Source organism: Electrona antarctica, assembly GCF_951216825.1.
Source record: "Electrona antarctica genome assembly, chromosome: 8".
Classification (NCBI taxonomy): Eukaryota; Metazoa; Chordata; class Actinopteri; order Myctophiformes; family Myctophidae; genus Electrona; species Electrona antarctica.
Window position 1 is genome coordinate 43,169,275 of NC_136789.1, and position 12,105 is coordinate 43,181,379.

The 12,105-nt window shown below is 39.9% G+C and overlaps 1 protein-coding gene across 2 annotated transcripts in view; it reads left to right on the plus strand.

Moving 5' to 3' along the window:
* The window catches only part of LOC306928396 (roundabout homolog 1-like), a 177,236-nt gene that overhangs the window by 19,603 nt on the left and 145,528 nt on the right, over positions 1 to 12,105 (plus strand). For both annotated transcript variants that reach the window (XM_079508452.1, XM_079508454.1), the window contains exon 4: positions 1,205 to 1,294. In XM_079508452.1, coding sequence (XP_079364578.1) covers positions 1,205 to 1,294 — 90 coding nt within the window. The remainder of the gene's footprint in view (positions 1 to 1,204; positions 1,295 to 12,105) is intronic.

The window sequence follows — 12,105 nt, forward strand, 5'->3', positions numbered from 1 at the left end:
TAGACTTTGTTTTACAGACAATTACAATGCTTTATTTTTATCATAATACCCAATAACTGAATATCAAGTCTCCAGGTTTTCTTCAGAATGACATGGATTTATTTTACTACACTATTGCAGTGGTACTAGTGGTTCTCAAATGTTTTATTTATTTATAAGGACCCCCATAACTCTGAGAGCACAAATGTGATTCCATTTGTACACTCTCAGAGTTACAGACCTGTTATGGTCATTCAGGGCTGTCTCTTTATGTGTTTCTGCCTGGTAATATTATTGTCCACTCATGTTGTATGTCCGCCACAAGAAAACATGACGATGACCCCTGTTTTAGCCTTAATGTCTGACTGACTGTACCTCCTGCTGTTTATATTTCTGACTAATGAAGTATTCAATCAATAAGCAGCAGAAACAGAGCCCCACCACCAACACAAACCCTTACTTAAGTTACTCTTGCCTTTTATTGCGGCTAACCCAATCAATACAACGGAGTGCTACTACCCTCTAGTGGTGTAATTTAAAAAGGACCCACAAACCTCAGTTGACGCTCTCTGCCAGTTCACTGTTTAGAAAAACTGGTAACATTTGGCTGCTGCTTTGAAATGTTCAAGGCCAAATCGTAATTAAATTTCTTCCCACATTTTTTCTCCCAATTTCCATTGATTGCATATAATCCCTGATACTGCCAACCCCTACTGTTTGGTCTGAGGAACAGGCCTTTTTATGTCTTTAAAGACCTTTAAATCACTTTGAAATGCTTTGTGTATGAAATGTGCCACACAAATTACAGTGCCGAGTTTTAGTAACGTAAAAGTAGCAATAAACCACAATATAGAAATACTCCTGCATTTAAAAAAAAGATTACTTTAAAAAAATATACTTACAGTATCAAAGTAAATGTATAGGCCTACTCATTATGAGTTGCAAGAATAATAATGAATGGTAATAATAATAATCCCCATCTAAAAGTAACTTGTAGCTAAAGTCTCCAAATGATTGTATAGTGAAATTAAAAAGTGGAATATTTGCCTCTGATATGTAGTGTGTAATAGTATAATAATGGAAATAGTCATGTAAAGTAAAAGTGCCTCAAAGTTGTTCTTAAGTATTGTATTTGAGTAAACGTACTTGGTTACGTTCCACCAGTCTTGTGTTTCCTCACCTCACGGCTAATTAATTATGATTGTGAATTCTTGTACATGTACAGTACATTCAGACAACCATGATGGGATTAAAGAGGACATCACCCCTACCCATTCATCTGAGCATGAAGATCCAGACATTCTTGGATACACAGGTATGATCTAATACAGTTTTGAGCACTACAGTTATCATCTTTGCTAAAAGAAAAAAATCACACCTGTGTGAAGTGAGGGGCGCTCTTGTCATCATACATCATCACATTCCGGCCAATCACAATACTTGTTTGTCCTCAAGTATTTTTTATCCTCCTATGCCCATCTTTTGGTGTCTGTGTAAACACAAACATTGAAGCCAAAAGTGAGGACAGAAAAGTTGTGATGATTTGATTGGTTGAGCACGGAATGTGATGTATGATGATGACGGCATGACGCATCTACAAGCTCACGTTGTGAGCTTGTAGATCGGCTATTTTCAATACTTCTTAAATATTTGTTCTAATTTATGTAATTTCTTAGATTTTTCTTTCATTTCTTCATGACAAATCATTGGATTTTGTTATTCATTCATGAAAGGTTTAGCTTTTTTGGGAATGTTTTTAGAAAATGTTTTGAAATAATAATATTTAAAAACCAAATGTAGGAATTAAAAACTAACGGGACCCATAACATTGTGTCCGCGGCCCACAAATGGGTCCCGACCCACTTTTTGGGAAGACCAGGCATAGACGATTCAAAAGGTTTCATGGCTGCATGGTGTAGCAACAATGGTGTGGCCAAACTGGCCATCCGCCAGCATCATGATCTGCCATGATTTCAGTCAACTCCCTCCCCTTCCCTGTCAATCAAAATGCTCAATCAGAGATTGCCGGATGCACTCTATTGACTCAATAAAAGATTCAGGGATTGCCGAATGCACTTTATTGACTCGATAAGAGATTCAGGGATTGCCGAATGCACTTTATTGACTCAATAAGAGATTCAGGGATTGCCGAATGCACTTTATTGACTCAATAAGAGATTCAGGGATTGCCGAATGCACTTTATTGACTCAATAAGAGATTCAGGGATTGCCGAATGCACTTTATTGACTCAATAAGAGATTCAGGGAATGCCGAATGCACTTTATTGACTAGTTGCACTTTATCAAGGGAATGTGTGCAATATCTCTGTTTTGTATGTTGGGTGTTTCATGGTGTTTTTCCTTTTCTTATGTGAACGTGTCTGTTATTTGTATGCAATAGACTCTTGTCTTGGAGACTCTGTCTCCAAGACAAATTTCTCCCAAGGGAGACAAAGAAAGACAACCTTGAACAGAGTGCATTCTGGGATGGATTGGGCCAAATCATGAACGCGCTGGCCGTTGACTATCATTGCGCCATTTGCGCGCGTTCACGTATGAAACATAGCGTTCACGTGTCATTGCCCCAATAACATGAACGTGCGCAATGATAGTCAACGGCCCAGCGCTGGCTCGAGCTGCAATACCAAATTCGGCCCCTATGTCCATTTTGGTGACGTCTCTATTATATTTATACTCTAAGATTTTATCATTGTCTTTGTTAATAAGGATATGGGTATGTGATAAACAAATCTCCCAGCAACGATGGGTGATTGATAATATGTATGTAATATTTTCCTATGGTGGCACCCCAACCACTACTAGTCAAATAGAAAAGAAAAAATCACACCCGTGTGAAGTAAGTGGTGCGACTCCGTGTGGGAGTCCCCGGGGGGTCCCCGGAACTTCCAGACACGCAGGAACGCGCCCAGGGTGCCGGCCCGGTTCCGGCGAGCCGCCCCGCGTCCGAAACGGTCGAGAAATGACAGAGTTACCGTGTGGGGGTCCCTCTACTGTACTGTACTGATACACCTGGAATCATCATATATACAGTTAATATGTATGTGTATGTTAGGCTGCACAACAGTGACACTGACAACCAACCAAATGCAATTTCCGTGCTCAGGCACAGCCAGCCACCCAGGCACACACAAAGCTACTTAAGGAAGTGGTTGCACCACTTAAAAAGTGTCCTTGCTAATGTCTGTCACTGAAGAAATCCTTTAACCATTGAGCCAGGGTCCCCAGGGATAGGTCAGCTCATTTCCCCCCCCTCTACAACGAGTCTCTTTGCCAATATTAGCCGATTTACAAAGCTCAACACACACCATCACATGGCTATGGTTCATGAGGTTAAAGCTTCTGCCTTATTCAAGACTGAGCACCTTTTTACCTCCATTGTCTATATAGAAGTGTCTATTTGTACGTCTCTAAATGTTTTGATGAATTGAACATGGTGGACCCTGTTGGAAACAAGTGTAATGCTTAATTGGGTCGTCCACTCACAGTTAACAGCCTTTGTATTGAGTTTGTGCTCGAAATGTACTGTAATTCTGCAAACTGTTAATAAATATTTCAATCAATCAATCAAAAAACAGAGCCAGCATTGTGCATTAGCAGAATAGCAGTAGCACACAGCTCACCAAGCCTACCCATGGAGGACATGTCATGCCCTAGCTATCTCCCATTATACTTTCATGATATGCCCTGCATGTCCAATACACAATCATCAGCATATCTGACATTCATCTCTCTTTGCCAGTGGTGTAAAAGTAACTAAGTATATTTACTTAAGTACTGTACTTAAGTACACTTCTGAGGTATATGTACTTTACTTGAGTATTTCCAATTTCCAATAGGCTACTTTTACTTCTACTCCACTACATCTCAGAGGCAAATATTGTACTTTTACTCCACTACATCCACATTTAATTGAAAACTTTAGTTACTAGTTACTTTGATTATTATTACAAAACATACAATAACCACTTCAGCCCTATATACATTTTGGCCATTTGAAAATGGCCAATCTACAAGCTCACAATGCGTCAATGCGTTGCGATGTGACACATTGTGATCTTGTAGATCTGCCATTTTCAACAGATGTTTAAACATTTGAAAACTTGAAATGGGACATTCTGCACAATGAGTAGCCTACTTTCTACTTTTGGTACTTTAAGTACATTTTGATACCAATACTTTTACTTTTACTCAAGTCGTAGTTCTACATTGCAGTATTGATACTTTTACTTAAGTAAAAAAAAATCTGTACTTTTTCCACCACTGCTCTCCGCCTGCATTGACATCACTCCTGTGTCAAAGCAGTGTGCACCTTATACTTAGATATTCAAAAGTATCAGATCTACAAGCTCACACGTGTCGTGATGTTGTGAGCTAGTAATAATTAAACTTGAATTATAGTATTTTTTAAATACTGTTTTAATTAGGCATTTTGTATTGAAAATAACTTTAGAATATAATCGACAGATGATAAATTATATTTAGTAATTTAATCTCAAGTGTTGTCTTGATTTACTAATTATTGTCCATTAAAAAATAAAAACATAATGATAAACCACGTTAAATGGTAAGGGATTGTGGGCTCCATTTTTGTCTCATCTCTCTAAAACCACTATTTGGGGTTTTAGGAGTGGGGAAAGGGTGTTCCCCCACTAAAGTTGGTATTTTGGTTACCTGTCTAAATCCCTTAAACACCTCCGTTACCCGTTATATTATGCATAGGTGTGGTTTGGGCGTTGCAATAATTAAAGCAGATTTAACCAATCACCAGTCTTGGCTTTAAGATATCCCTTTAAGAGATCCCTTAACCGTCGCCCGTTAGTGCTATATTGCTTCATAGCCGCTGCCGCTGCCGCTGAGATGCAATATATATGAATATAGGAGAGATGAGGCAGCCTGACTAGTCTGTGCCTGGACATCTCCATTGAAGCGCGCGGTGGCCGCTCTTTACCAAACTAATTTGGCATGGCTAACGGGTGCTTTTAAATGCCACTATCGCTTTCCCAAATGTGTGTGACCAAAATAGCAATTTAGGGGAAAGCGTGCCAACACGCCCATGACCACACCTCTATGCGCAAATACCGGTGTCGGCAAAAAATATAGCGGGTGATGCTGGACGAAAATACCATTAAGGGACAGAGAAAGCTCCTATATTCGTAATTTTCGGTCAGCGGCTGAATTGCGGGCCGCGCTGCGGGTAAAGGCTGAGCTCACACCTTTCATGCAATTCTCTGTGCTCGTTGGGTGTTGTGTCATGGCCGCCCAGCGGCCCAATGCATTTCCAATGGAGGTCACATGGTTTGACCCAACATTGTGTTGTGTGAGGGGGAGGGGCGCAGTCGTCCGCCCCTCCCCCTCACACAACACAATGTTGTGTCAAACCATGTGACCTCCATTGGAAATACATTGGGCGGCCATGACACAACACAACATGCATCCAACGAGCATCCAACGAGCACAGAATTGCATGAAAGGTGTGAGCTCAGCCAAAGGATACGACAAAATTGGAGCCCTGTGTTTGTGGACAACAGGTGTAGTACTACTTAATTCCACATCAGCACCTTAAAGGAGCATTCAGTGATTTGAGTGATTTGGAAAACCACCCAGTCCGCCCCGGTAACAAAATGTGCACATGCACGCTCTACAGTGGGGGGAAGTGCAACAGGCCAACAGCATGTGCACCAAAGCCCGCCCCCAGTCGATCATGATTGGAGGAAGGCCCCTCTCATCCTGATTGGATGAAGGCTTTGCCACCCGCCACCAAAACTGAAACTAGGGTTTTTTGACCCCAGGGGCTCACTGGGGACAGGGAGGAACTCCTTATATGGTCAGCACACTCTATAGTAGGGAGGATTATCCAGAAAAAAATAAAAAATAAGTGATATTTGAATTAAGTAAAATCACTGAATATACCTTTAAAGTTTTATTTTGGCAAAGCCAACTAAATTCAATCTCTTTTCCACCTTTCTCTAAACTAGGTGTAGGCAATCTTTATTATCAAAAGAGCCATTTTGGCCCTAAAATGTATTAAAATTCTGTCTGGAGCCGCAAAAATATGTTTGCTTTAATAAAGCAATCTTGAATTATTCGTGATTTTTCTGGTCTTTCAATATTACAATACTTTTTTATTGTTTGCTAATTTCTCAAAGCAGATCAAGTATACCATGCAGTAAGCCAGCAGAGTTGGCGGTGAAAGCAAACAAACATGTCCCGACTCCAGGCATTATTACATTCTTCATTTTCCTTCAATGATTTGTTTCTTAATTTGAACTGCTGTATACTAGGCGACACTAACATTTTCAAAGACAGTTGCTCAAAACAGCTGAACATCAACTCATCACAAAACCACAGGATACTTTTAACAGATCTCTCAGTGTGTGATTAAACTACATAAAAACTCAAGATATTACCACCAAAAGAATTAGACAAAGATACGGCCAGAGAGCGATCCATACCAGTGTTATGAGAGAATAAAGGGGGGCTATTTATTATTTACAATAGGAGAATGTAAGAATAAGTGTATGCCTACTACAATAATAAATTATGATTAAAATGTAAAAAAATATATATTCCTTATTCCTTTTCCTACTTCTTTGCCCTAGCAACTGGGAGCCACGAGAGAGGGCCTAAGAGCCACATGTGGCTCTACAGCAGCAGGTTGCCTACCCCTGCTCTAAACTGAAGCCCGCATTCGGTTGAAATGGGCTTGTGATTTATGTCAAACTGTCTGATGATGCTATGCCTATTCGATAATCTTTGGAATTCCTTTGACCTACTGGCAAACGAAGGAAATGTCTGGCAGATAGGACCTTCACGGCTGCTATTTTAGCGATGTGTGCAGACAAGCGAGGAAACCCATATAGTTAGTACAGCAGCCATTCCAGCTGGGGTCAGCGGGTGGTGAATGTGAAGGTATCTATCACATTTGTTATTCATATTGCATGACCTTGAGCCAGCAGGAGTGCTGTGCTGTGAGGGGCTCTGGCAAACGGGAGTGGATGGAAATATAAGAAGCGGAGGAATGCTTGATTTATGCTCGGTCGCACATCATGTCACGCACTAAAAGTAGACAATCTACATTTTACAAGCTCGTTTTGAGCTCGTAGATCGGCTATTTTTGTTGCACGACACTGGCACGCAACCGAGTATAAATCAGGCTCAGGATGTGGAGAGCGGAGGTATCGGCATAAGAAATAAAATGACTTCTTCATAGGATATGAAAGTCGGGGAGGTGAAAGAGGCAACTGATTTGTGTTATATTTGAGTGCTTAACACAAGTCCTACAAATGCTACAGTGTGTTAGTATCATTCCACACCCATAGGACTTAAAATATAAGACCAGAGAGAGAGAGAGAGAGAGGTTAGACTGGTACTTTATGTTGTGATCAGTAGTCAAGGCCAAAAACCCAGAAATAAAAGCCTTTGATAAATGGGCATAGTGCCTGCCCCATGCGTTTCACATTATTCAGGTCATATATTGTAAATTCAAGTGACAGCTCACAACAATGCTGTTATATTATGAGCCTGGGGAACAAACAAAACAAATATTTGTGACACAGTAGCCTACAACATTATAGAGCAAATCATCATCAATAATTGGGGGGGGGGGGGGGAATCACACTTGTGTGACGTGAGGGGCACTCTTATCGATCATAAATCGTCAAACATCACATTCCAGCCAATCACTTTTGGCGTCCTCACTTTTTATCCTCCCTTTTGAAGCCCTCAGCCATCAAATCATCGCTATGGGGTACACACCGACACACAAAGCTGGTCATAGGAGGGGCTAGCACCCCTCACAAATCATATAATGTATTAATTTCTTGATGGTGTGTTTCCGTGTGCACCAGCTTTCAGTGTCAGAAGAGCACCTATAGGAGACATGGTGGTCTATTAGCTATTTGCCGGTAGACAAATAAAGGTACTTTACTCAATTGCAGACCACAATGCTCTTTCAAGGGTAATAGATGTACAACTTAAAGTATGTACAATTAACTGTATTCTATATATAAACTATAAAAGCACTAATTAACAGCAAAACAACTCAAAACAACCTACAATGCCCTAGGTATTTTTATAAGGGGAGTACAAAATGCAATTCAAATGAAGACTACCACATGGCCAAGCATTATTGCTAGCACCATGGATGTAACTGAGCCTTGTTTTATCTTTGATCTCTTGTTATTATTATGCCCCGAAAAAGGCTGGGAGTTGAAATGCGTAGGTGCTAAGCTCATTTATTAAAGGATTTCTTGTATTTTTGGGTTATGAATTACTGTTCACAAAGCAAAGTACACGTCTATCCTCTCTTTTTCTTTGCTCTTGGATCCAAGATCACCTGTTTGTGATACCTGTGCTCATAAAGTACAGTAGCTCCTCAGTCAAGCTATTGGGGTTTGCTCTGTCTATAGCACTTCAGTCATATTTGGGATTTCAGCTTGTGTTTGGTTGAGCCTTTTTCCTTGTTGGCTCCGAGTTACTTTTGGCTTGAAAACAATGGGATTTAATACTTGGCATAATTATAGGCTTAGAATCCTTGCCCTTTTTATGTGATACATTGCCATGCAGTCATTTGTGTTGTTTTCGGTCCTCCTCTCCCATCTGTTCCGGGGAATATTGTCATACAGAGGAATTGTATATTGTCAGTGGAAACCATCTGTGAAAATGTCCTGTAGAAACGATAAACTCCACACTTGGCTGTGTGTGTCGCACCTGTTATGTTTCTGAACACACATTCATAAACCTAGCTCCACTGCTGAACCCAGAGATCATATGCATCATATTAGCCATAATGTGATTAATTTGCTCAGACAGCTCAAGAGAGCACCAGTGCATAAACTATACATAATATGATAAACGACTTATGGGTCGGAGATTCACCAAGAACACTAGGAAACTCTAGGAAACTGGCCCACTGCGACAGTAGGATACAGTAAGTGAGTCACACAGGCTGTATCTTTAGGGAACTTGATACAGAATTTCATAGTTATTCTGAAATGTATTTATACTCATGGATAGTAGATATATACACTTTAATTCATTGTTAATGTGGAACATGTTAGGGGGGCACGTGGCACAGTCGGTAGTGCTGTAGCCTCACAGCTAGAAGGTCCTGGGTTCGATTCCAGCTGGGGACGATGAGGTCAGTCCGCCACCCTCCCCAGGTTGGCAGAGGAAGCGCAGCACGGCTAGCGCCCAGCATTAGATAATTGACACTGGGTAAAAATGGGTTAGTCCGGCAGCCGGGCTTGTGGGGTGAGAAATTTGGTATAGTCTTTTTTTATTGGCCTAAAATATTGTCTATATACATACATTCATGAATCCACTTGCTGACCGACTGTCGGTGTTGAGCAATTTGTTTTATAGGGGTTTATATGTGATCCTACCATTAACATCCTACTATACACCAAATTTCCCACTTTAAACAAAAGAAGACTGTCGGTTGCCGGACTAGGTTGCAAAAAAAAGTGGAACATTTCTCTCACTCACTCTAATAGAGACCACTCTTTAGAGCAGGGGTGGGCAACTGGCGGCCCGGGGGCCACATGCGGCCCCACACCCTCACTTAATGCGGCCCTCATGTTAATATCAGAATACTGATATAGTATGGATTTCAGTGTCCAATGTAGTTATGTTAACAGTTCATAAAGTTAACATAACTATAACTAAATGCATTTGAAATTCAATAAAAAGGTTACTTTTCAGGATTCCAATTAAAAAATAGCAAATAAAACTATTCAATTCAATTATAGCAAAAATAGCCGATCTACAAGCTCGGCTATTTTTGCTACGACAGTAATATGCACTGTGGCCCTCTGGAGTGAGTGTGGAAATATAGTGACCCTCTGGAGTGAGTGTGGAAATATAGTGGCCCTCTGGAGTGAGTGTGGAAATATAGTGGCCCTTGCCATCGTCAAAGTTGCCCACCCCTGCTTTAGAGAAACACATAGTATAGGTACTGTAGAAGAACCTTCAGCACAAATTTAGCATAACACAACAACAGTGTCACATTTGTACTCACATTTGCCATGAACAGACTTTATGGACCTGTTATGTACAGCAGCCTCTTGATAATAATATATAATAATAAACGTTATTTATATAGCACCTTTCATGACATAAATTCAGCGCAAAGTGCTTTACAGAGCAATAAAAAGAGAATAGCAACAGCAAAACCATAAAATAGCATTAAAACAAAAGCAAAAACACAAAGTAACATTAAATCAATACAAAGCATAAAACGGCAGCCAAAACACAAAGTGGCATTAAAACAATGGCAAAGAACATAAAACACAGCAAAGCACAGAGAATTTCAAAAGCTCAACTAAAAGCAAGAGGGAATAAGTAGGTCTTGAGCTGTGCTTTAAGTCAAGATGTTTAGGGTAGGGTGGCTCTCTCTGGTAGGGTGCCTCTCTCTCTCTCTCTCTCGCACGCACGCACAGTACTCTCACAACCAATGATATGGCTTGATCATGGCATGTACAAGCAGGGGGTACAGTGTAGAGAATGTGACGACGGAGAAACTTTAAGTGGACATACAGATTTTATGATGATTTTTTCGTTTTTCTTATATAGAAGTGTATATTTGTACGTCTCTAAATGTTCTGATCAATTGAAAATGGTGGACCCTTTTGTAAACAAGTGTAATGCTTTATCATGGTGTCGTCCACAGTAAGTAAGTACGTTTTTGTATTGAGTTGTGCTTTCGTTTGAAATGTACCCATTCTGCATACTGTTAATAAATCAATCAATCAATGGTTTTAAATGGGAGAAGTATTTTGATTGCAGAACCGGTTGCATCTATATTTCCAGCAGTGGCACACAATAGGAAATTAACCACTTAAACCCTATACTTTGTTGATCTGGCTCATCCAGGTGTCTACACTTGGTCGCGGCGCCTCCTTTTTTCCATCTACACCAAATCTCTTTGACTGTAAATAGTAGATCTACAAGCTCACAATGTGTTGTCTTGTGACACATTGTGAGATTGTAGATCTACTATTTTTGAATTGTATACATGTGTATAAGCACTCTATAGTGTATACGCATTGTTTCATTATATAGATAATCCACTGTTAGGTTCTTAGTTTACGTATGATTCTTGTTGACTATTCTATGTATGTATGTATGCATTTGATGTATTACCATGTTTTGTTTTTGCTTACTGTAAATCACTCTGGATTAAGAGCGTCTGCTAAAGGCCTAAATTGTAAAATATTTGCCTATTTTTGAAAAAATGGAACCCAGTGCCTCCCTGCTAGGCACTCAGCATCAAGGGTTAGTTTGGGGTAAGTCCCTGCGATATACTAGCATGAAGTCCAGGGGGTGTACTTGTACATGATAGAGCTGCCTCACGCTACAGAAACAAGAGATAGGCTCCTGCCCCATACATGCTTTTCTTTCTTTGCATACAATAATCGAAACACATGAACAGGATTTCTATTATGAATTTCGCCTCTTACTCACTTCTCAATATAATTAAACAAAATCTAGAGCACTTAGAGTAAGCCTGGGTTACCCCCAGGCCCAACTGTTGTTGTTTGATGATCAGAAAGTAAAGTAAAGTAAGTAAAATAAAGCAAATTAAACTCTCACATTTTTAAACATGTCTTCTCTCAACTCAATCTGTCAAATAATACTATAAATGATAATACACAATAATTACGTTTTTAGCGATTTGCAACACAGTAATATAATATTTTTTATTGAGGGGTGCTAGCCTCTCCTATATCCAGCTTTTGGTGTCTGTCCACAAACTTTGTCCTATATACACAAACATTCAATTCCCATTGACGATGAATGGAGAATTTTACGTCATCGTGTCTGAGAAAATAGACATAGTGTCTATTTTACGCCATGATGATGCACGGTGATAAGAGTGCCCCTCACCTCACACGGGTGTGATTTTTTATTTGTATACTATTAACTAATTAGATGAACATGGATTGGCTGTTTTACATACAAATAAATACATGGAATAAATGAACATTTTATTCATCATCAAAAGTGGGTGGCAGAACACGAATTTAATGAATGCTAATTTGAGGACCTTACAGTTTCACAGTGAGTAGGCCTATGTCAGTGTGAATGCCAATGAAACCACTGCTG